Source organism: Echeneis naucrates, chromosome 7 (assembly GCF_900963305.1).
Source record: "Echeneis naucrates chromosome 7, fEcheNa1.1, whole genome shotgun sequence".
Classification (NCBI taxonomy): domain Eukaryota; kingdom Metazoa; phylum Chordata; class Actinopteri; order Carangiformes; family Echeneidae; genus Echeneis; species Echeneis naucrates.
In genome coordinates, this window is record NC_042517.1 from 20,091,208 (window position 1) to 20,117,677 (window position 26,470).

General features: G+C 42.8%; 1 protein-coding gene across 1 annotated transcript in view; it reads left to right on the forward strand.

Annotated features, from left to right (window-relative positions):
- The first annotated feature begins 2,948 nt into the window (after positions 1-2,948).
- skia (v-ski avian sarcoma viral oncogene homolog a) overlaps positions 2,949-26,470 on the forward strand; it is a 69,729-nt gene continuing 46,207 nt past the window's right edge. The window contains exon 1 of the mRNA XM_029506257.1: positions 2,949-4,420. Coding sequence (XP_029362117.1) covers positions 3,515-4,420 — 906 coding nt within the window. The 5' untranslated portion in view covers positions 2,949-3,514. The remainder of the gene's footprint in view (positions 4,421-26,470) is intronic.

Below are 26,470 nucleotides of genomic sequence, written 5' to 3' on the forward strand. Positions count from 1 at the left end.
CCAGAAGTCCAGACAGGTGGATTTAAGTCAAAAGTCTCTAAATTTGACAATTTCCCATCATTATGTCCCCAAAGTAGTCCAGGGGGAAGGGGACCAACAAAATAAAAAAAATGGCAGGGTGGAAGGAGGATAACCAGATCAGGGTTTATTAGCCACACTGTGGTAATTACAGCAAAAACAACAAATACAAAACAAAAACAATCAAAATGGAGAGAATTGAAAGTGAAGTAAAAAGGTAGGCTGAAAACTAAAGATGCTACCCAAAGTAAAACAGGTCACATGGTCACCCTCTCCATTAGGAGAGTAAACCGAAAGCCCAGGAGACATCTGATGATCCGCAATCTGCTCCGGTGACTGTCCTCCTGCCCTTCCAGCTCAGCCTTTATACCCAGCTTGATTTTGATGGCTTAAAGCTGTGCAGCACTGCAAGCGTGGAGGGAGGGACAGACACTCACGCTACTGGAGGGAAAAGAGAGACAGGGTCAGGCAGGATCGCCTCAATCACACACATAGCCAATGGCTCTGCAGCCGTAACACACATTAATAATATACAAACCTGATTTATAGCCAACAAAGACATGGACATCTGCCTCTAGACTAAGCATGATGTAAACAATCTAGGGGCACTAGAAAGCAAAACCTGAAATGCATTTAGCACTATCACTATTTGTAATATTTAAATTGGTCAGTTAGCAGTCATTATCAATATTCTGGAAGGATACTGACAACACAGCATTACTTCTGTCATATCCTTAAAAGAAGGTCAGTGCTAACAAGTGATGTGACCTTATTCCAGGGAATGATTGTGAGGCTGCAAGAACCCAGACATTGCAATAGATCCATTCACAAACTATATAAAATAGGAATACACTCTCAGAGAACTTTATTGAACTTAGTTTGCACAATACAGTATCAAGCCATGTACCTGCTAGACACCATTTGGAAAAAGCATGTTGATAATTTCCACAACTCAGTCCCAGTCTAAAACTTCCATTAGTCACCATCACTCCTCACAGATGCCATTGCTTTCAATTGTCTGTTGGTGATACTGTTGACATCCATTGAGATAATCAAACATGAGATCACCATTAAGAGGTAGCATGGATCAAATTCACTCACTACACTTTAGCCAGTCCGGACACCTTTCTACTTGCTTTAAGCTTTAAGTCAGTGAACTCATCAAATTGTGAATAAACAAAGACTAAAAAAAAAAAAAGTTATTTGGACAGTCTTTGGAGTGTCCGCATATACTCTTTGTGCTACTGTTGTTATTATTACAGTTCCACAGAAAGCCTAATTTTCCAACTGTTTTTATGTGAATTTATATTTGAGCATAGCATACTTCTTTCACGCGTACAATCAGAAATCTTTGGTTTAGCTTATAGACTGCTGTAGCGGAGGAGTCCTCCAGCTCACCCCCTGCATCCATGCTGCAGTTACAGCAGTGTTGGACTAGGGGACGCCACAGGAACAGCAAACTATTCCGTCACTGCTGGAGTTTGAACCTGCCTTGGACACATGACCTCCCAATGCTGAGGCACTGGCTTGGATATTACATCGGCCTTCCTTCTTCCTTTCTCAAAACGAGACTTAGAAATAATGTGTCAGAAATGTGTAGAGGTCTATAAGTGGGCTGTTAAACTTTCCTTGATAAAATTCCACAAAAACAGTCATGTTGGTATTATAGCTGAATTTAACCGAACATATGAAGCTCACTGAGCAAATTACATGGTATACACTGTACTGTTGATTTATCGGAACAACGATTTATATTGGTAGAGGTACAAAGGTTTCTTTTTCGAGCATGCAACCTTTTGATCGCCTACCAAATTCTTTTATGAGCTGATCTGTGAAAAAAAAAACAAAAAAAACAAAAAAACAACTTCATCAGCAGGATTGCCTCTCAAGGTCACCAACACGTCCAACTTGTTTATTCACCCCCACTTGCCAAATAGTTTTGACACATTCATGCAGGAGGGAAAATAAATAAACCGCAGTCAGTCATGCAATTTGCGTTTGCCCGTCCAAAATGAAATTTGTTTCGTCTTGCACCCAACCCCCTAAAAAACACCCTTCCCCACCTTACTCAATAAACAAAAACAAAAAACCCTAAAACAAACAAACAACAAAACAGAAAAAACCCAAACACAACCCATCCTGGCTATTTCACCTTTCCCTCTGCTATACTGAATGCCCATGGGAAGGACAGTAAATACAAGCGCTCGTGAATGAACCCGTCTCTTGACGTCGTCAACACATCTGCAGTCACATGTTGAAAATGTGTCGATTTCAAACACAGTCGTAAGTATATATAAAACAATAACAACAATGATAGGTTGAGGGGTTAACAGTGGTGATACTAATGCCACATCACCTCAGTGCAGCGTCGATGGTTTTAATCGTGCAAAAAAGTATAACTTTTGTTCAGAAATGACAAGAGTTACTTAAATCGTTTAAAAAAATAGGCAAGTCAGTTGAGGTGAGATCGCGGCTTTGCTTAAATATACTGTATGATAATTCATTGAAAAAATTCTGTGTAGACAAAATTAATCATAAGTCAATCATAACTCATCCACTTATGTGAGCCAGTTCATGTTATGTCTACGCTGTAACCTGGGGTGAATTTCATTTACCTACTATCCTACAGCTGTCGAATAATTAGTGAACATAGATTATTAAGAAATACAATATTTTCTTCAAATCACGTGTATTTAGTTACTTGCCACCTATGCAGAAATTGCTGTAAAAAAAAAGTTTTCAGTGAATGCTTCGACTTTTTCTTCCTCTTTGCTCTCTGCAGGATAGTGCGTGTGTGTGTGTGTGTGGGGGGGGGGGGGGGGGGGGGGGGGGGGGTGAGTGACGGGGTGACGGCTTGTTCCTGGAAGAGCCCAGCCTGCCTGCAGAGTCACTCACATTCCTGGCTGGGATTCAATGACTGAGCCAGACACACAAACACACTGGCGGGCGGGTGGAGCGCCATAGACTGGGACAGAGAGAAAGAGAGAGAGAGAGAGAGAGAGCAGGCTGGCTCTCAGACTGCTCATCTCCATACAGTCAGAGTGAACTGCGGGGGCAGACGGAGTGGATTGCCGCAGTACTCAACAGCGGAAAGAGACTCAAATAAGGTTTTTTCTTTTCTTTTCTTTACCTAGTTTTTTTTTAACCGAGCCGCGCTCTTGTTTCATTTTGCGCCCCGCTTAGTCTTGGAAGTCGACGGTCGGAACTTTTCACTTCTGTCGGAGTTTTGGAGAGCTTGTGCTCGTTGGATATGGACAGTCGGCGCCCCGCTGCAGGGAGGTACTGTCCGGTGTTCTCTCAGTAGGAGCTGCAGCGGGGGACCAAATTTTAAAAGTCACCTAGCTTGTGGACTTTTTACTGGATGTTTGATGAAGCACTTCGACGTTTCGGTCAGTTGTGGAACGACGTGGATTTACAAGGTTCAGGAGCGGATAGATACTCGTGATTCCCGGCCGACGGTAAGGAGGATTTACGCTTCTAAAGTTGCAGGAAAATCATGGAGACTGTAAGTCGGCAGAGCTTCCAGCCTCATCCGGGACTGCAACAAACTCTCAAACAGTTTCACCTCAGCTCTATGAGCTCTCTGGGCGGACCGGCGGCTTTCTCTGCCCGGTGGCAACATGAGCTCCTCTTTAAGAAAGACGGTAAGGAGTCGGAGCCGGTTCTGCAGCATCTGCCGCCGCCGGTAATGCCGGGCCCGCTGTTCATCCCGTCTGACCGCTCCACTGAGAGGTGCGAGACCGTGCTGGAGGGCGAGACCATCTCTTGCTTCGTGGTCGGCGGGGAGAAGCGACTGTGCCTGCCGCAGATCCTCAACACGGTCCTGCGGGACTTCACCCTGCAGCAGATCAACTCCGTGTGCGACGAGCTGCACATCTACTGCTCCCGGTGCACGGCGGATCAGCTGGAGATCCTCAAAGTCATGGGGATCCTGCCCTTCTCGGCGCCGTCCTGCGGCCTCATCACCAAGACGGACGCCGAGCGGCTCTGCAACGCCCTGATCTACGGAGGCGCCTACCCGCCACGGTGCAAGAAGGAGCTGAGCGGGGGCTCGCTAGAGCTGGAGCTGACCGATAGGAGCTTCAAAGTCTACCACGAGTGCTTCGGCAAGTGCAAGGGCTTGTTCGTGCCCGAGTTGTACACGAATCCCAACGCAGCGTGCATCCAGTGCATGGACTGCAGACTCATGTACCCGACCCACAAGTTTGTGGTTCACAGTCACAAGGCGCAGGAGAACAGGACTTGCCACTGGGGCTTCGACTCGGCAAACTGGAGGGCGTACATCCTCCTGGGCCAGGATTACACGGGGAAGGAAGAGAAAGCCCGTCTGGAGCAGCTCCTGGACGAGATCAAGGAGAAATTTGATTTCGCCAACAAGTACAAGAGGAAAGCGTCATCCAGGGTGAGTTCTTCCTCGTGTCATGCTGTACTTGAGCATGGAGCTGGAGACCAACAGCCGACCCCAACACACACACACACACACAAAGCGGGCTGCTTTCAGAGTTGTGGATCTGGGAATCCTTGAGGGGTTCCCAAAAGTGAAAGTTGTCCTAGTTAAAGAAAGCATCTTCCTAAATATTAACAGGCAGGCGTCTTATATGTCATGGATCAGTGCCGCCCCCTTAAAAAAAGCCCCTCAGTATTTGGTCATCATTGCCATATTGTTACTAATTGGATCTCATCCAGCGGTGACAACAAAACGCCTCTGGTGACAATAAAGCCGTTATTTGCCTGCGAAGCACCTCCCTGTCTCACTTTTATTGTCCTGTACTGTAAATACAATCTCATTCACCTTTAACCAGCTCAACAGGAAATAGATTCAACATGAATTCAGGTCGAAGAGAGGAATTTTTTGTTCTTTCCCTGCTGAGGGTCAAAGGCTATTGAAATTTTCTATCTTTTCTCGCGCTCTCTCTCATAAACACACATACACAAGCGGTGAGGATTTCCATTCATAGGGCACAACCCAACCTTAACTCTAACCAGGACATCAGAAAACAAGCTTCGCTCCCAATAATTTAGTGTTTACAGTACAAACTGTCCTTCAGAGGTAACCAAAGCATGCATTTTTCATTTGGAAAGAAGTAGTCTCTTGTTCTGGCTACATCTCTGGATCTTTTTTGAGGGTGTGTTTGTTTGTGTGTCAGCAGTGAGTTTGTTATTTTGCCAACTCTACAAAATGTCATGTCTGTCTGTCTGTGTGTACGTGTGTGAAACCTCATGTGTCCCCATGGAAGTAACATCCATCTGGGTTTGATTGAGACTATTTTCTATGTCAAAGGCCTTTTATTGGTCTTCTCTGGTTGTTCTATGCTCTCAGATTCTCTGTTTACTTCAGATAGTTAATTCTTGTTGCCTAATCAGAAATGGAGCCTGTACACATGTTTCAGCTCTGCATGTTTCCCGTTTTTTTTTTTTCCTTCAGTATGATTTCCAATGCCCCACAGCCCCCATCCTTATCTCTTTGGGTTGCCTGACTGTAAAGATGTATGAAGGGATTATAATCTGAGAGGGTGGTTAGGTGGTAGGCTGATAAAAAAAGAATCCCTCCCCCGGCCTACCTCTAGAAAAAAAAGGCCAGTGTGGCCATTTGCATGAATTGTTACACATGAATGGAGTTGATGAAGCAGGGTTTAGAAGTATTGTGGTGGAAACATAATATGATCCCAACAAAGGAGGGCATTCAGCAAACACCACCCCCCCACCCCACCACCAAAAAAAAAAAAAAACATCCACTTTACCCTAGGCTAGCCACCCACTTCTGATAAACACAGATTCATGCTCATCTTGCCCCTCTCACATACTTTTACCTCAATCTAATTTAAACCAGAGGGACTTTTGTGGGTAGCAGACCTGTTGATGAGGCTCAGAAAGCAACTGCAAAAGTGTTTACAAGCAGCTTCTCTGCAGTCTCCACTGAAGCTTCTTTCAGGGGGAATCTGTAAAGAAAGAGAAATCAGAGAGACCCTTGAAATCCCAAAGAGTGGCAGAGTCCTGCCATGCATGGTGAATACCCACTCTTGGCACACACTTTCATTCAGACTTGAGGGGGCACACCTCTAGGACCCCACACTCAGGGGCCTCTTCTATTTTTGTAAGTGCCGACAGGGCACCCAAGTGTTAAGCCCAAAGCTCTACCCTGTTTTTTAATTCAATCCCTCTTTCTTTACTCTTCAAGTGCCCTCTTTTTAAGGAAGACTAATGAGGGAATGCATGCTGGGTAGGATGTGAGGAATATTGCTAAACTTATTGCAATAGAGCTCCCTGTTGTCAGCACATTTCAGCACAACTTGGGCACTTGAGACGGTTTTGTCAGAGGGTGTGGGACAAAGTGCTAGACTTGGTTCTGCTGCTTTCTACCTCTCAGTGCGCAAGGAAATGCCATCATCATCATGCCGTCAGCCAAGGGACAGGATGACTCTGTGAATATTAATAAGCATATTAGAAAAGTGTTAGCAGCAGTCGCTCATGCAGACAGACACAGGAAGTGATATTGCCGCACTTCCCTCCTTGCAGACACTCTTCTGAGAGCCTCCCCCTGCGATGCATGCTGGCATGCATCTGAATCACAGACTGTTTGAGTAAAAACAGCTTTTGACAGTTTTTTTGCTGTTTGTCTGTGTTTGTGAAAGAAGTGTGACTTTGCAGTAAAAATTTATTCTCTGTTCTTATCTGAGGGGATGTGAGGCACAGTGTTAATTGTAAACAGCAAATACAGTTAACAATGGAATTGTTAAAATTAATTTATATGTTGGGTGTGGAGCACTTTTAGTTACTCATGCCAGCCTTTGGCTGTAAGTCTTTTGGTTTCTGGCTGGTGCACATGTGGGTGGCACACATAATCACTGGGTTTTCCGCATCAGGATGTTTAGATAAGGATTGCGGCTGCAGATTTTAGTATGTAGCTAACTATATAATTTGCCCTCAAGATGATGTGATTTCTACCCAATCTGTCTGTTAAAGAGAGATATGAGAAAGAAATGTCGGTTGAGGGTGGGAGGGGCTTGTCACTGAGCCAGCTTTGAGCTTGAATGGTACTGGGTTCAAAACCAGCAAGTTAACATTAGTCTCTCTTTTTTTTTTATTCGTATCTTTCTGAATTGTAAGGAGGGTGTCACTGTCTTTGTGTGTTTTTCTTTTCGTAGTCTTAAAAATTTGTCCTTGTTGGACTTTTTACTCTGAGGTGGTGGAAAGTGATTGAAACAAATGAGCATGAAGAATCTAGGGAGAACAATGAAGCAGTCTGGAAGCCTTTATGATTCACGTATGTTACTGTGCTGCTGATTCCCGGCACATTTCTCTGCACTTTGTCTCCATGTTTTATCCCATGGGTTATTGTACAAAAAACCTGACGAGGGTTATAACACACACCCCATAAATAATGAAAATGGGGGAAATGGCCAAATCCTCTGTCATATGTTTGTTTTAATATTTGCTTCAAAAGCTGAAGTAGAGGAGCTAACATTTGCCTGTACTTGTGAATCCACCCCCACCCCTGAGATGCCCTCACTGCTGCTCAGGATATCTGGCCTCCAGCAAAAGGGGCAGCTTGTTTCATGAGGGTGGTGATGGTGGGGGCTCCGAGGAAGTAAACTCCCCAAGGGGATATAGGCCTATGTCCTGTTTCATATGCAAGGCGCGGTGTAGGCTAAGCTCGCTGACAGCCAGCTATGTCCACACAGTGGATAGGACAACAGCTGGTGGCTATGCTCAGCAAAGGTAGCTGAGGGAATATTTTTATTCCCCCTTTTATGTATGTTTGTCAAAACGTGACCGTTGCATGAGGCCCTCTGCTGAGTTTAAGATGGTCGAGGAAGTGTGAAGAGGAAAAGTGTTATCTCTGCTAATCTTTCTCCATTTTGCCTGTCAGATAGCAGATTTTAGAAGGTAGAATCAGTGTTGTGTGCTGTGAGAAGGTTGACACCTCTAATGTAAATTTGTCTGTATAATGAGTTATTTTGCCTGACTATTCTATCAGTCTGGGTTTCTAATAGCGGACAGTCAGTTCATGCTGTGAGGCATGGCAGAGGGTCAGATAGATCAATGCCATATTGACATGAAAGTGTCAAGCATGATTGCAAACGCCATCACTTCTCAAGCTGAAATGAACCACACTGACAGACTGATACAGGAATTTCAATGGTCGAGCATATGGTAATTGATGTCTCCGAGCTTGAGTAGATGTGAAGGCAAAGATTACATTTGGAGATAAATGCCTTTAAATAATTTCGACTGTAACTCTTAGCCTGCATGATAAAAAAAACACAAGTAATTAAGAGTCCCCATATGGTATAAAAGTTGATTCCATATTATTATTTTAAGTATCAAAGAGAACACAGCTTGTATTCAGAAACTGAGCCTGAAAAGAAGTTGATAGTAAAGTTGTGTCACAACAAAACAATCACCAGCCACATTGGTAACCTGTTATTAGTAGAGTTCCTCACAAAACCTACATTTACCACTCTAATTTAGATTTTACACCACTTTTGTACCCGATGGATATCAAAGAAAAAATTTAAAATGTGACACCCGTAAAATAGTCTGTACAGTTAGTAGGTCATGTCAAAGTTAAGTTGATTGCTTTCAATAGATACTGCTACTTTTTTTCTTCATCTTCCTTCTAACTGTGCAGGAAATAACCGAGCAATAACCAGCAAAGACTTCATTTACTTTTCTCTTTCTCTTTTCTCTGGATAAAAAAAAAAAAAACAACAAAATTGTGTCACGAAATGAAAAGTCCATACAATGGTTTTGATTTGCCTTTACACATCTGTCTCGGTTATAGACAGGAAAGCACTTCAATGGAGAAATACCGGGAGAAAGAGTAGCAGAGCAGGTTATATAGCATGTTGTGTTGTCTGGAAGCAGTTTCAAAAGGCTGCCATTTGAAATAACAGCTGAAAATGACTTAAATGCAGTGATTCTTCTTGCACACAATGTCTCCCTGCCAGACTGTTTATTTCAAAGCCTTCAAAATTCTGTGAACAAATGGGGATTTTCCCAGTTGGAGCTTGATTGTGTACAACGGAGGAAAACATGTAGAAACCAGTGCTGTATGTATTTGTGGTTTCATACTTTACTGTGACAGGTTAGATCACAACATGACCACCTGGTGCGTGTTTATTTCAGCATTTAAAACTCCATGATAACAATGGGGCTTTAAATGCTGCAGTGTTGCTGGATTTTACAGGAGATAACTTTGATCTCATTTGTTTTTCTAGAAAAATGTATTCAAAGTAAGGTAAGCGGAATCAGGCTCTGTTCATACTACTACATTCTGTGTTTTCCCCGGTTATCCACATGACACATGAGTTTTCATTATCTTAAAAAAAGGAAATGCTGCTATCCAAATTTAGTTTGAAACCTCAGTTGTTTCATAAAATGTCTCCCTGGCTTTGTTGTCTTTGCTAGCAGCCGTTGGGCATATATATTCTCCAACTGAACGCTACAGCTGCCTTTACTGTTCCTCATTTCTTGTTTTTCCTGCAGCTCTATAGCAGAGTAGACATTCTGCTTCCTGGCATGCATATACCCAGTGTATGTGTCTGCAGTCTAAGGTGATAGTATCAATGGAGGTTGTTTCAGATACGGACCTAAAATGAAAGACATCTTAGTTTTATGATCATTGCGATCCAAAATGCTTGTTGCAGGGCTCAACATGTGCCATTTTATGTGTTTTGCCAAAAAATAAATAAATAAATAAATAAATAAACTGAAGGTGTAAAAATGTGACCCCTCCCCCATAGGTGGTTCCATAGAATTTGAAGGAAAGTGGATGAAATGCAGGAAAATGTAAACACTGTGGGAAGAACAAAACAAGAGAGAATGTGATTTTTAAACTGGTCGACATATGAAGATGGTATATGATAAAAAGATATGGTGCGATTTGATTTGACTATTAATTGACTGTTAGATCAATGTTGCAAGAGAATGGAGGTTTCTCTTGCACCTTAATACGTGTGACTTTCTGCATTTGTGTTCTTGCAATGCATTCTAACCTTTTGTGGGAAAATTGCAAGCTGTGGCAAATATTGTAGAGTTTGCGTGAATTTGTGTGATTGCGATTTCCTGAATGGACTGTATTGTGGATGCAGCCCCAGAATTCCCATCTGTGCTAACCTTTTGCATAACTTTGTTCCCTGACTCTTATTCTTAATGCGCAAAAATTATTTTCAGGAAAAGAATTCAGCTTCCCTGGAGTTCAAAAACCTAAACATCAGTTGTCTTTCACAAGTCTCTTTCACGGGGAGAGAATCTTTAAATCACAATGAAAGGAGCAGTTAAAGCCGTCATTGCCATCCATTGTCTTCCCTCGGCTGCAGTACCATCCCCCTTCTCCTCTGGCTGACTGTCTTCTCCATCCATCAGCAGTGTGTTCATGTGACAAATGGACCCAGCATCTGTCTGAGTGCTTCGTGAAGATCCTGTGCAGAGAGGTGGCACTGGACATTATATCAATATATCTTGCTGAAACAGTACTGCTATAGTCAGTCAATGTGCAGAGGATACGATGAGGAGCGAAGGCAGGCTTTGGGCTTACCAGAGTTCCTCCCACCTATGTGACCATCCATTCAAAGAAGGTAGAGAAAAGACACACACACTAGTCAATGTTGCTGTGCTTGTAGCTGACTGTGCACACAAAGCTCAGAGCAGGTGTGGAAATAAAGTATTTACTCCCTGTCAGAATATTCATAGCCTTCCAATAAAGTGTGAAACTAAGAAGCATACTCATCTCAGTGTGGCTATTCTTCTTTGAAAATTTTCAAGGGACCTTGAGTGAGTCTCATTGGGATTACTATGACAGTGGCACGGAAGGAAGAACCTGGTGTCCTCCTCCAGGCGTTGCGTGGTAAAAGATGTGACTTCCTCAGTCAGATGGTGCAATGTGATGTCTGATCTGACCACTGGCTTTTGTGGCCATTCAATATTGATGGAAGGGTTACCGTAGGAAGTGAGGTCCACTGTGTTTATTTAATGAGAGGGTTCTTGAAATATTAATCTACACACATGGCATTGTAGGGCCATCTTTTGCCTTAACTACACATCCCCAAGCACAATCTGCTTTGAAAGCTTACCTTGCATCACGGGGCTGAAATTTGATTTTCATTCTGTATATCTGTTTGAACTGTTAAAAAATGTACAAAGTCTGTCCAACTGCGGGGCCGTATCAGGTCTTACATTCACGTAGCATATGCTTTGTTGCTTAATGCTTTGACAAGTCAAACTAAAACACATCACTTTATAAGAGTTCTAAAGAGCCGACTTGGGACAGTTCAATTGTTAATGGCAAGAGAAGTAATGGAGTAATAACACAAATGTTTTGTGGTGAACATTTTGATTTTAAAGGTCTGGGTTTAAACCTCAATCCACAACAAGGGAGACTTTAATAGCCAGCTGGGATGCTGAGATGGGGGTTTTTCTTAGTACTGGATAAGCCTTGGAGTACATAGTATGAGTGCAGTTCTGTCCTCTGGAGTAGCCCTACCTCCCCACCTCCACCTCCCCACACATTTCCTTTGCACTCATATGTTTAAAGAGCAGCCAGCCCCACGTGACCTTTCCTGGCCCAAATAAAGAGATGACCCACCTCATCCTTTGCCTTTTTTGAAGCAAGGCCAGCCAATTGCACGTCGCTGTGGATCTCCCATGGGGGCAGATGACTGCCTAACAAAACCAGCTAGACACACACAGACAAGCATCACAATCCAACAATTATCATGGATGATATAGTGTATCAAAAGTATTATCTGTGTTATAACAATATAACTATAACTATAAAAATAGTCAAATGCATTTCAGATTCGGGGCTTAACCCACCCACAAAATATGCATAGGAGACACATGGGCACTTCAGAATAGCAGTGGTATCCTCTGCTTCATTTTCATTTGGTGTGGGGTTGTGCATGGGGCTGGTTGAGCATATGATTTGCAGTTGTGTGTGCGTGCTTGTGCTGTGCCTAGATCAGCTGTAGGAGGAGATTAGCATGAGCTCACTGCCTACTCATTTCCATCCCCATCTGCCTGTCTCCCACAGTTATGAGCCCCCCCCCAAACCGCGTGCGTTTATACACACAAACACACACACACACACACACACACACAATACAAATGACAAGAGCACAGACATCCACACTGCATCCAGATCCCACCCCCGCAATGCCTCCTCATTCTTATCATGAATACAGAAGCACGCAATTGCGTGCAAACACACACAAGTCCATATACTTGTTAGCTGCACAGGTAGCGTAGGTAACATCCACCAGAGTTGGCCTGGAAAGCAAATGGTTCATTTTGGACTATAATAATCCTCAAGTGGACTGTTCTCTCCTCTCCATCATGCCAAAGTTTGGGAGTCAGAGATTGAGATGGCAAATACAGGGCGCTCTTATATTAATCTGATTTATGATTGAACTTGTGTGATTCCTCTGAGCAGGGAGCTGCCAAGTCAATCCAGCAGGTTTGCAAAATCTCTCAGAAATACAGATTTTTATTTTGAAAGAATCACAGCAGCAAAGCCTCATTTTAACATTTTAACACCATTGTTTTGGAACTACTGCAAAGAACTACCGAGAATGGGACAAGGGGGTTTATAGGCTAAATAGCATATCTATGCTATCGCCTACTGTCACTTGCATTTAAAATCCTGATTTTACAACCATGATTATTTTAGAAAAATCACCAAACATAAGTTGAAGACGAGGACTGTGCTGTGAGTTTGATTTTGGTTTTAGTTTACTTGTAAAGTGATGAATCCAACACTAATCCAGGGGCTCATCAACATCTATGTGAGATGCTATGTGGTCAGCAATCTCATGCTGCAGACAATAGGCCTATGTCACACTTCCTGCTTCCGAAACGTTAAAAATATCCGAGGAGTGTAGTCCCACTTACCTTTGTTGCGGAATAAGCTATGGCTGCCTCCTCTTGTCACTGTTACTGCAGTGTACTGGGCTGCTCAACATCAAAACAAAGACAGCCGTATTTGAGTTTTCACGATTTTCTAAAGGACAAAATCATCCGCAAGGCATGGATGAGGTTAACTGGGAGGGATGAAGGGCCGGTGTTTCCATTTTGTGCAGTCTCCACTTTAACGAGGAGTGCATTTCAAAAAGTGGCCGCTACAGGCTTAAAACCGGTGCTACACCAAACTGGTTTCCATGGAATAGCTGGGGGATAATCCATCAGTACCACAATCCGTGTATGATCGCGTTAGTGCACGCAGTAGCAGAGGTCTGGGACTCAGCTGTGACGGACAGACGGACGGACAGACGGACGGACAGACGGACGGACAGACTGGCCGACTCAGACGATCAAGAGCCCACTGCAGAGCTCCGCTGGTTTAGAAGTTGTTGCTGCTGAAACAATCAGGCAACTGGAAGCAAAAATCAGGAGTTTGGAAAGTCAGCTAAGGGACCTGTCCTGATAATGAGTCAGCTGAATTCAAACATTTACCTCTATAATTGGAGATAAACCGCTCATAAAAGTACTGGTATCCTTTTTCTAGCTTGGATGTTTTCACTGTAGAGTGTTCACTATTTGGAAAAATTTGTGAACAAACATTTGGTCCATCGACTTATCAATGGGTGGTGGCAGGCGAGGGAGAAGGCTGGGTGTGGGGTCATACTGACTTGGCCATGTGGAAGGGCAGCTCCTAGGAGCTCTGAGAGGTATTGTTGTGGAGAGGAGGTGGAGGTGATGTTTCGGGTGGGAGGGGGGTGGTTGCTGTCTGCTGGCTAGGCATTGTCACCTCTTTTGTGGTGGGTATCAGCTGTGAATTTGTGATTGTGGGACAGATAGAGGTGACATCCCACCTCTCCACCCCCTCCACTGAGGGATCATCAGTGTTCCCAAAGCGCCGAGTCATGGACTAGTGTTTATTGTTTGCCTTCACCGCCCCCTCCCCACCACCTCATCTCTGCTGAATGCGTCACGGTTTCGTCTGTCAAGCACAAAGGAAGAATGTAGACACTAGCACACTGTCTGCTTTTTATCTGCATTTATGAGCAATATTTAGGGTAATCGAAATTCTTTTACATACAAAAGTTACATTGGGCAGTCTTGCAGTTGAACTTTGGACTGTAATCACGTGTGCTTTAAAATTGTTTTTCATCACCCAGCATTTACATCCAAAGAGCTGAGGTCATAGATAAAACAATATACGTTTTAATCTTACATTGGGAAAAAAAGTTAATTTTGGCCCAATATGAATAGAAACAAAACTCCTTTTTTGTTTGGGGTCAAAACATCTTGCAGAGCTTGTTCATTGCAGAACTGAGGAAATATTTTGAAACCAAGAAGTGTCTTTGAGGATGTTGAACATGCTTTCAGAAAATTCTGTTTCAAAAGTAAAGAGTGAAACGAAGAATGCACTGAAAGCTGCCGGCTTTTTCTCACAGAGGTTAGCAGGATTTATTATTGGAAAGCAACGTTTTATGGCGCAGTCTTGTGCTGTTATCTTCTTTGAAAAGGTGTTGTCCAGTAAAATTTACTTTTGTCTGCTCTGACTCACGACTACGTCTCGCTACCACCAAGGTGGAATGGGTTAATCTTAACCTGGATTAATCAGGAGTTTGATTGAACTGCCCTATTGATCCAAGCAAACAACTTGGCGCTGACCTTTGATTGACTATCAGAACCAATTTTTTTTTTTTTAAATCATGTCTGCCATTTATAAGACATGCTGTGTGGCCAGGTGTGCAGCAACTGAAAGGCACAGCTGAAAGAGGATTTGATGTTTCATGTGAGACCATTGGGTCTGAAGTGAAAGCAGTTAGTGAAGGTGCAGTGAAAACCGGCAATCAAGGGTTAAACCAATGATGGATAGGGCAGAGCTAGGTGGTTTTTCTTTCAAGATGCCTGTGTAGAAACAGAAACAGTTGGTGAATGCGGCCTCACCTTGCTTGCAGCTTGTCAGGAATTTGAGGTGGAAGGCATGTGTAAGTATGTTTTAGCAAACTGGGGCACCTCTTGGTACTGGCATTGAAGGGGTTTGAGCTCAGTACTCTCAGTTTACTCCTCAAGGATGAAGTGGGCTTATAATGTGGTTAACATCCTTCTTCTGAACTAGCTGGGCCATTCCTCCTTCTCCAAGTCACCAATCTCCTGAATTAATCCATCCCAACTGCACTTTGGCAAATGAAGAGGCCATGCACATGCTAAATAAAACAATATACTGAAAGGAGATCCCTCCTCTTGGCACAGATGCCTACTTCTTGGGTCTCAGTCTGAGTCTCTGCTGGGCCCAAGACTGTCCTGCAACCCATAAGCAATTGATTTCACATCTCACACACACAATCCTTCCATTTCAGCAGAGGAAACAATGGGCCTGTTGAAGCCCCTGGTTTATAATTAATGTAACTGTAGATCTCTAAGAAAAGGTAATGTGTGGAGTGTGTATAACCACCTCCAGCCCACTATGAACACAAAGACCTTATTTTCAGTCTCGTCCTTTAAAAAATATCACTGCCAAAGCTATCTTCAGCTTTTCCTACCATTTATGTATGTCTGTGTGTGTGTGGGTGCGGGGTGGGGTGGGGGGGTGACCTTTAGCCTTCTCACTGGGCTCATCTGTCTGCCGTGTTTAATCATCTTCTCACACATACACACATGCACACTTGTGCACACACACAAAGGTCAGGGCTGCAGCTGAACCTTGCCACGCCACCACCACTCCCCCTTGCTTCACCTCCCTCCCATCTCCCTCACACTCAAGTCCCCCTCTGCAGGCATGGCTGATGGTTCCTCTGTTTTTCAGCATGGCTCTGCAGATGATTAAGCCAGATGTGTGTGTTTTTTTTATGTAAGTAATTGTGGTTTGCATAGCAGTCACATTTTTCCCACTAGCGTTATTGCATGAATCCAATAGAACCACTGTCTCGGACACAGTCTGCATTTAACCTTCACAGGGTCAGACCACCAAATAACTCTGTTGACACATACAGGTTTGTTTTTACTTACAGCGCTTGTTTTTTTCTACATGACTTGATATGCCAACTTGAACATATATGTGCCTCTCGATATACTGATTTGTTTGGAAACTGTTTCTCACATGAACTTGAGATGATATCTGGAGTGCACCCGTCAGATGCATTCTTGTTTGGTTCAGAACGAGGGAATCACACAATTTTGTTGACAAAAATTAGATAATAGTGATTTTAGCCCAGTCTTGTATCTTTGCCTCTAGAAATTAGGATTTTTAGACCATAGTGTTTATGTAGTGCTGAAATGCTTCATTCATGGTATGCTCTGACTCAAATTGTCGCAATCAAATAAAAATACTGTATTTTATATATCAGAATTAGAAATACATCATTACTTCCCAAAGGAATTTTAGGTCATTACTGGTTCTCCGGAATATATCGTTTTTGATATAATGATTTTGACTGGCACCTTGGAAGAGTAGTACAGGAGTGAAAGAGGAGGCTCGATTTTATAAACATTGTCAACACACCAATTCTACTTCTATTAAGGAATTGGTGGGGTATGGCCTGCATCTACCTACTTCTCTTCTGAGCAATTTCTAGCTGAGCTTGCAAACTCATATAGTAACGATTAACAATTTTATTCACCTTTTATGTTCCCTTGAAGGAATGGTGCAGCAATGTGGAAATGCCAAAAATATCAAAAAGCTGCCCTTGCAAGCAACATGACAGATTATAATCAAGGAAAAGAATATAATATTTGCCACATTCTCCTCTGGTATAAATGTATATTCTTTTTTTCGCTTTGAGAAAGAGTTACATTTCTGTTAGATGCAATTGAATATGAACAAAGAGGTTAGATCCAATCACAAACGATTGTCCCAAATGTATTTAATGTGGTCTATCTTATCTAGATTAAGTCACTATCAGGATATATTGTGATACAAGACAGCATGTTTGAGATAGAGAGGAGTGTAGAGGGTCTGCTTGATTTTCCACAGAGCAGTCAGTGTTCTGAGAAGGTGCAGGAGGAGGAGTCCGAGTTTGCTCTTGGCCCAAGGACAGAGCCAGGGGTGTTATGTCTTTGTGCCTTTTCACTTGTTCTGTAGACCTTTCATGCTCTCTTGAGCTGGGTACTTCCCCTGTATCAAACCCCTTCCTCTACCCTGCCAGACACTGGTCTCTCACCGCGTTCACTGTCCTCAGTGAAGCTGAGGAAGTGCCATGAAACATCAGATTGCACTTCCTGCAGCAATCAATACATCTCAGGTCCAGGAGACGTGCGTCCGCAGCATAGGATGCACACATGTTCTTTCCTCTCTTTTTCTCACACACACATAAACAAACCTGATTGTGATTTCACATTGTACGAATGTAAGAGATTTTAATCTGAGCTACTTGCAACAACAGGATCAGACTCTGTTTCTAAACCTAAATATGAGAGGGAAAGAAGCTAAGGCCTGGCTGTCCTTCACATTGTCCAACATGGAGCCATCAAATAGAAACAACAGTGTCGAATCAGTGAGCAGTTTTCTGCTTCAAACATTAGTGTTGTCAGTGGAGTTCTGGGGTTCTTTGAGACTGTTCAAGGAGATCACAGCATTTACCTTTATTCATTTTGTCTACTCTCTATTAAGGGGCATTCCAAGCTGCAGCAGATCAAGGCAAATCTTTTAAGAATGAATGTCAGTGTTGTTCATTCTACCTAACACAGGCACCACAACGTTTTCAGAAGTATGACGTTTAATTTAAGTAGAAAAATAGCAAGAAGGATAGATAGAAAAAACATTGGGTGAGTGAGTCTTCTTGGAAAAGAAAGGTCTTCAGACAAATGTGCCAATCAGAGGCGTGGGCTGCTACAAGGTAAGAATCTAGTTTGAGTAGAAACTGGCACTACATTATCCATTGTGAGATGTCAGTGAAGCAGGCTGAGATTCCTGGTCAGGCAATGTATCGCTGCAAGAACGAGTCCTAAAACCTGGAAATTAGTTTGCTTTTCCCACTTCTAGATCCCAAATCTTGAAATTGATATTATGTTGGCAGATATAAAGGAGAGAAATTACTGCTGCCAGCATGAAAAGCTTGTGTCTGTGGACGTGGCAAAATAAATAATAATTTAACCATAATATAACCAAATGTAATTAATCCCAATAAGAAGATGTAAAATACTCCGCTCTCACTTATTTCAGCATTACCCTTGATATTTAATCTGAGCTTTCATACTACACCATGCAGGAAGATATTTTACTCTCACCACCATTTACTAAGTTGTCTGGTAAAGAAGCAGCAGTGAAATGGATGGATGGATGGATGGATGAATCGAATGAGGGAAAGATGAAGGGAGGATGATTGATGCCTTGGCCCTCCGTTTCCTCCCCAATGGCAGTAATGAAATGATAGATCCCTAATGTGGATGGGAGCAGAAGTGAAGCGATGACCTCACAGCCACCTAATCGCCGCAAAGGGACAAGCCGGCAGCTAATGTGTCCATTAGCCTTCCCTTTGCCAGAGGAGAAAACTGGCTGTGACTGAGACAGGGAGAGAGAGAGAGAAAGAGGGATGTGAAGAAGATAGGAAACAATATACAAGTCTATTGCATCTCATTCTAACTTTTTGAGCTACTTCTCTGACGTTTTGTCTCAGTTCACCTTCTTTTAGGCTAATGTTAGCAAGTTAGCAGTTCAAGACTTTGTAAACACAGCAGAAACCCCCCCCCCCCAAAATCTTTACCGACTTTTCATACCTTGTGAAAATTTGGAAGACTGAAAATTTGATTAAAACTTCAACTATTGCTGTAACTCCTGCAAAAAAATACTCAGCCAGGGATCACTTGTGTGATTGTGTAAACGTTTGCTGCTGGGGGGATCCTTGTGTCCCTCATCTGGCTCACAATTCATCACTGCGGTCAGAGAAGTTGCTGATACTAGTGTTTGTTCCAATAGAAACCCACCTCCCCCGTTCATCATATGACCTGTATGGGGTGACTGGCAGTGGAAAACAGCCAGAAGCCCAGGGATGGGACCTTTTTTGTTCTGAACACAGCACACGGACACAAAGATGAGCAAGTGAACCCATGCAGTATCACATGTTCACCTGCTGCACTACAATTTGTCTTACTTCCCCTTTTCTGAGTGCAGTGAGGGTGAGAAGAGTGTTAGTTGTCAGTCACAACAACCCTGCAGACTGTCAGTCTGAGCTCCTACCGCAGAGGCAGCGAGTTAGACTTCTGGTTTCGACACCGCACCGGCTTCCTGTGGCGTCTCCACCCTGTTGTTTCAAGCATGTTTAGCCCTTCTGATGACACTGACAAAAATGACTACACTGTTGAAGAGTGTGTTAGTCAAAACTAAGATGCTAGTATCTCTGACTGCCACCAGGAAAGTATCAACAATCACTCACTGTGTTGAGGAGGTCACTTGTTTGACATTAAAGGCCCATAATTTGCATATCTGCATGATTAGTTTGTCTCGTTTAAAGTGATGTCTCCATGTTTTTGTTTTTGTTTTTGTTTTTTTGATTACAAAGCAAATCAAGACCAAAAAGCCTTAAAACAAATTGTCTGTGATGTCACAATCAAGCAGTCACCACTCACCTGGACCCACAATTCAACCTTGTAGGATTTGTTTCGTTTTTTTGGGAAATCAGTCACTGATGAGATGTAAAACTACATTGAGATGATTTTTGTTCTTTTCAAAACTATAAATATAACAAATGTGCCAGTGTTAAATAAGGGACCCTTAAAGGAAGCTTGTCTCCCATATCAGGTGTGGAAAACCAGCATGTGTCAAACTATACTCCAGACCCTCTTCCCTTGCGTCAGCCGTCCTCCCTCACCACTGGAAACGTGTGTTTTTGATGCAGAGTGAAGCCTCTCACTCTCTTTTCCTGGTCTCTCTTTCACTCACTCAGCCTCTCCCACAGGCTAAGTGAAAAGCACCAGTATGTGCTAGCCAGCCAGCTCACTTGAGGCTGCCCAGCACCCTGCACTGAACCAAAGGCCCTCTTTGTGCTCTGCCTTCACAAAGATATACCCTCAGCAGCAAACCCCCCCCCCCGCCGAAAAAAAAGAACACCTTCAATAATAAAACTAACTACAGTGTCCCAACTCTAGGGGGGTTTGGGGAGCTTCCTGTAGCCTTACATACAGGTTCCAAGTGGAAGAGCTGCCAGCATCAGGGGTTACAAATAAAGCCTGGTAAATACGCCGGAGAAAAACAGAGGAAGGAAGTTTTCCATTTGTGCTAAAAGCCCCATGTTGTCAGCTTCCCTTCATTCCTCTTCTTCGTGCACTAATCCATCAAGGCTCTGCATATTCTCATTTTCGTTCCTGAAAGCATTTTGCAGCTCCATTTGCATTGAGATAATACTTATTAATGCTGCATCTTGTTATTGTTGTACTGAACCTTTAAATTTAGATTTCCAGCCTGAACACATTTTCAGTGCTACAAATACTGATTCTTAAATTTGAATTTCTTTTGACTGTTTTGTCGGTAAGTTTGCACCATTTCCTGGAGACCAAGTCTTTCATTTTAAAATATAATCCAATTTGTAATGATAAAAAGCAGGAAAATAACCTTTCAAACATTGGCATAAGTCAAACCAAATCTGAGAGTACTGTTGAAACAATACACAGCAATTTTTTTACATTTTTGCACACTACCTGTCAAAGGTTTGGACCAACTTTCCTATTCTTTTGAATGAGAAAGCGTGTCCAATTTTTGACTGGTAGTGCATATTGTATTTGTAGTGGGCAGCACGCCTCACAACAAGGTCACAGGTTTGGTTCCCGCCCTGGGGCACATCTTTGCAGAGTTTTTAAGTTCTCCCCGTGCCTGTGCAGGTTTCCCATGGGTACTCCAGTTTCCTCCTCACCACCACTGAGAGAAAGACATCGTGTTTAAGTTAAATGGTGACTCTAAATTGTCCGTAGATCTGAGTGTGAGTGTGAGTTGTTTTTGGTCTCTGTCTGTCTCTGTGTGTTGGATCTGTGATGGACCTGTCCATGGCGACCCTGCCCAGATGTGAGCTGTGATTGGCTCCAACACCCCCTGTGACCCAGAAACAGATAAGCGGTAGAGAATGAATGAATGAATGCATTTGTAGTAGAGTATCCTGGCATAAAATGTTTTTAGCTTTATGTCATTTTCTCTACAATCCAGGATGCTTGCATCATATATATACCGATGGCCATTGTCCCTATTTCATATTGGGAAATAATTTAATCTGAATGAACGAAATTTGACTGATTAATGTATTCACTAAATTATTTAGTTGCGCCATTAGGATTTGATCTAAAGTTTAGTGTGTGTGTGTGTGTGTATAGTTAAATTACTCTGTCAAATGAGGTCTGGTTCAAAAAGGTTACAGTATTTTTGAAGAAATAACAAACTCATGGCCATTACTGGCTTTGGCAGTTGTAGCCAGGCAGACAGTATCTACAAAGCTGCCATGATTCTAATGGACTTGCTAAGGGAGTGTATGGGTGGTTGTGTGTTTCATTACAGTAGCTCCACTGAACTTTGAGCCTTGTTTAGAGACCTCAGCATCTGTCTGTGATAATATAACACAGTTGGCGACCTCATGAATCTTACTTTCTGCCCCTGCTGATGGAGCTACCTACTGCTCAGGCCCGAACTCACAGTTTTACATCATAGATATGCCTCTGTACCTCCTACCCACACACTGCCACAAAGCGCGTGGGCCACCTAACTGTTGACTGCTAGGCGTGGAGTGTTAATTTGGCTCAACTTGAAGTTCAGTGACTGAAGGTTCTTTACTAAAATAGCTCTGAGGTCCAAGACAGCGTGTGTGTGTGGGCATGGCCATCACCAGCAGCAGCTACCACAGATAGCTATTTTGGTCTTTTAGTATGATGGGGAGCCGCAGACAGTCAGACACCTCTGTGGCGTAGAGAGGGGGAGGAGAAAAGTGATAATGGATTTACTTCAGTGTGCGTTTCAAGGTGCCAGACAGTGTCTCTCTCCCTCCCTCTCTCTCTGGCTCTCTCAAAGTGGGCTAAGCAGGAGCTCCAGCATCAAGGCAATCTTGTATGTATATATATAAAAAACTATTCTTCCTCTTCCTTTTATGCTTGAGAGAGCTGCAGCATTAAGCGAGAGAGGCATCAGAATAGTATGTGTGCGTGTGTGTGTTTGTGAGTCTAATGCACCGCCTCCACACACAGCACAGTGCTCTGTCCCTACATTATCCCAAATGCTGCTGCTGTGATTGGAGCAGTAATGTGGTTGCTAAGCAAACGCAGTCTTCCTGGACTAAATCGGAGCGGGCAAAGACTGCTTCCTGGCTGGCTGGTGGGCTGGGCTTCGGCTGCTGTTGTTGCTGCTGCGTGCAGACACGACTCGTACACCAAGACACACACATAGCAAAGTTGTTTCACTGTGCCAATAGACTAACACTGACATTTGAAAAGTGGCTATTTATTTTAGCTTTTTTGCTTTCTTGATAAAGGGCGGCACAGCGGTATAGTGGTTAGAAGGTTGTAGTTTTGGGACCTTTCTGTGCGGAGTTTGTATGTTTGCCCTGTGCCTGCGTGTGTTTCATCTGGGTATTCCAGTTTCCTCCCACCATCCAAAGACATCACATTTGGGTTAATTGGTGACTCTAAGTTGTCTGTAGGCCTGAGTGTGAGTGTGAATGGTTGTTGGACTCGATCTGTCTCTGTGTGTTGGCCCAGTGATGGACTGGTGACCTGTCCAGGGTGACTCCGCCCTCACCCAGTGTGAGCTGGGGTTGGCTCCAGCACCCCTTGTGATCTGGAAATGGAAAAGCGGTAGAAGATGAATGAATGAATGCTCTCTATGTGTATCAAAACCACCCCTGGTCTGGTATATTCTTTCAAGACAAATACATAATTTCTGTGAGCTACAGTAGAGAGGTATAATTTCCTTCAAGAAGCATTTGAGTTTTTTTGTGCAAGAACATGATGACCAAATGATTTTAAACTAAAAATTAAATTCCATTTGGATCACACACAAACTATGTGACGATGATGAGTGTGGACTAAGCCAATACCGGTTCTCCAGTTGCAGATCATCTGCCAGTTGCCGGCTCATGTTTCCCTTAAGGCGAGATGGCAGCTCGGGGTCAACTGTCAACCAGTCAGATAGAGGTACAGCGGCTGGGGGGTCAGTTCAAAAGACAGCTTTAATTAAAACAGTCGTCAGTTAAGTTGGTGTTTAGTGCAACATGTTCATTTCAGAAGGCTGTAGAGCGGTGGGGCCAGAAATGAGCCTGTGCAGAGGTCAAGAGGTGTTAACGCACACAGCTAAAAGGTGCATGCAGGGATCTGCTTTCAAACATATATGAGGTCATACTGCCATCTGTATATGCATACAGGTCTGCATGTACAAGCAGGGTGTCGTCTACTTTTAGTTTCACACACAGTCTCACATTTCCTCCCCTTTAATGTGAGCCGCATTACTGGGAGTTGGGCTCCATGAGGCCAGGCAGAGGAAACGCTTCAAACATTACAAAGTAATACAGTAATTCATGTTTCATGTTCACGCTGAATTAGGTTAGATGTAGCAAAAACATCCAGGAAACCTGTTCTGGCAGATGTGGACAAACTATGTGTTTACTATATGAAAGCTAAGCTAGTGGAACTCCACACCAGCACAGCCTGAGCTTGCGAACACTTTAGCATGTAGCTTTTGAGAAAAGATAAATATTACTAGTTTTAATAAATACTCCTCTTTCAAAGATTAATACAATTTTAAGCCTTTTGCGTCTGGAAGTGTTTAGCCTAGCTTAGCGAAGAGACTTGAAGCAGGGAAAACTGCCAACCTAGCTTCACCCATCCTTTATGGAATGTATTTTGGCAGATACTGTGTTATGTGTTAAGATTTGCTATGTTCTAAAAGAATTTCAAGCTCCATTTCCACTTGCGGATTGAACATTTCCCAAATGTTTAATGGATATACATGCAATTGATCTCTAAAATATGCTTGTGGCCGTTTTCACATGTGCAACACTCAAACTGCCCTTCCTCATGGCTTCTAGGAGCTAGATACATGCCAGAGACAGTCGATATGAGGCTCCAGAGGAAAGATGTACATAAGATGAATCAAATCAACAATTGTTCTCTGCACCACAGAAAGAAAGTCACGCTTCCAGAAAAATTGCAAAATAAAGAACAAATTAAACTGATTTGGCTTGACAAATAACAAGAATCTGAATAGAAGTAAGTTCTTCCATTCTACTGTAGTACTCACTTAAAACAAACAACTTGTGACTGTCAAAACTGAAGCAATCCTGAATGCTAAAGATTTGTGTTTTTATTTGGGTTAAGAGAATGATTGATTTAATATGATTCTGCTACTGAATTCTTTTCAAAATGATCCTGTGGTCGGCATGCTGTAAAATTTTATATGAATATATCTTCTTCAAAATCCAGAGACAATTTAAATTTTTTTATTTTTTACGCCTAAATAGGTAAGAAATCACTTAAAGAAGAAATTGGAAGAGATTGGATAGGGTTTTTCTTGATTCCAAGCAGCTTAAAGGCAACATAAATATATTAACCCTTTTTCTTTAAACACGGCAAACTATCCATCATGTCACTCTACATTAGGACTATGTACCAACGTGCCAAACTTTTGATATTGAGAATTCTCTGCTTTAAAAGGTTCTTTACAGAATCATATAATTTAGCTAGGACCCTGCAGGAGCATTCAATGCCTATGTGTCAAACCTTTTTGTGTTGAGAGTGTGAGCAGGGGTGGCCTTGTGTAGCTGACCTGATTCCAGCCAAGCATCGCGTGCCTGACCAGAGCAATTCTCTGTTCTCTTTCTCTCTTTCTCTTTCCCATCCATCCATCCATCCATCCTTCCATCCACCCACTGCTCTCTGTTTCTTGCTCTCACTCTCTCTCTCACTCAGTCTTTTTCTCTCTCCTTTCCCCTCTGCATTACAGTTTGCCTCACTGCCCATACTGCATGGTCCACTTGAACCCACTCTTTTGTACACACACACAGAAGCATACACACACACACAAACACACACACACACAGAGGGTCCCACAGGCATCCAGTGTGCTTACCTCAGTAGTAGTGAACAATTTCACAGTGGCTTTACGGCAGTCAGAATGAAAGTGGTGCCGCCTGCCTGTCTGTCTGTCAGAATGAAAATTTACATATCTGGGTTAAAGTTTAGGAGTAAAGTGGAACACATCTTTCTCCATCTTAGGCATGAAACCACTTTATTGTTGCATCTGTTCCTTTAAAAATAACAATTCTAATGTGTGCCAGATGTGAAATATCTAAAATATATTTCCTCTTAATTGTGTTGATTGATGCAAAACCTTTGTTATTGTTGTGTATTTAAGGCCCAGTGTAGCAAATCAGCCTCCTGCTGGAGTCATGCCTCTGTTGGGAAGAGGGCATTTTATCTTTCACAGGGCAACTAGAAGGACGGATATGCAGATGCTTATATTGTGCTGCAGGAGCACAAGATTTTCAGTGCACGAAAGTATGCTCACACATGCACAGGCACTCTCCTTAAGCTCTAAATGATCCCACTGTTCACTTTAACATATAGGAGGTTTCAAGCACAGTAGGATGCAACCCCCCCTGCCACTTCACTCACACCCATACTCTTCTGTACTTTGGCCTCAGTTTCTTTTTCTGTCTACAAGCTGATAACATATCTTAAAATAAATACAACAACAACAGTGGGCTGTGCTTTACTTGAATTATCCGTTATTAGCCATTTTTACTCATTGTACACTCCATGGGGTCACAGCTACTACTCCTCTACCTCAGCAAATCCCATCTTCCGGAGGTCCTGTTATTGCTGGGGATGATCCACTGCCCTGTTATCCTCAATTAACCAAATGTGGGCCTCGGCCTGTATCTTTCTCAATAATCCCCTCCTTTGGCTTCCTCTTTTTGCTTTCTGTCCTTCTGGTTTGGCTGAAAAAGCCAACAGTGAGAGCAATGCAATCATATGTGAGTTTTATGTAAGCATATGCATGCATTCTACATAATCCTGCAAAGTTTTTTTTCAGTCTTCTCATTTTAATGATGGCACACTGTTCTTTTTTTTTTTTCAAGTTTGATTTGTGCCAAATGGTTACTTTTAAAAGGTTCAGTGCATAACACTGTTGCAGGCATTGATACACTTGATACACAGCTATCTGCCCGTCAGATCATTTCAAGGTGTCATAAGGTATTAAGAGGTTTCCATGCCTTCTCTTACTAAAGTGCATGTCTAGGTGCTGTGAAAATATTCAAGTGCTGAGTTCACAGAGAAAAGCAGACAGCCTTTTTCCAGAAACTGAGCTGTCAGGACCTCTGTAACTAACTATGTGATGTCACAGTAAAGCAGTCACTCATCTCAGGCATGAACCGCCCTCAACCTCTTAGTGTTTAACTGAAGTCTGCTATATTTTTTACTGGGCTGTGCATGCTTTTTCGAAGCGTGCTCATTTTCTCAGGCCCTCTCCAAGTCTTTGGAGTCAGTGGCAGCTAAGATGAATTCTGGTCAACTTTCCAGACTTATTATTATTATTATT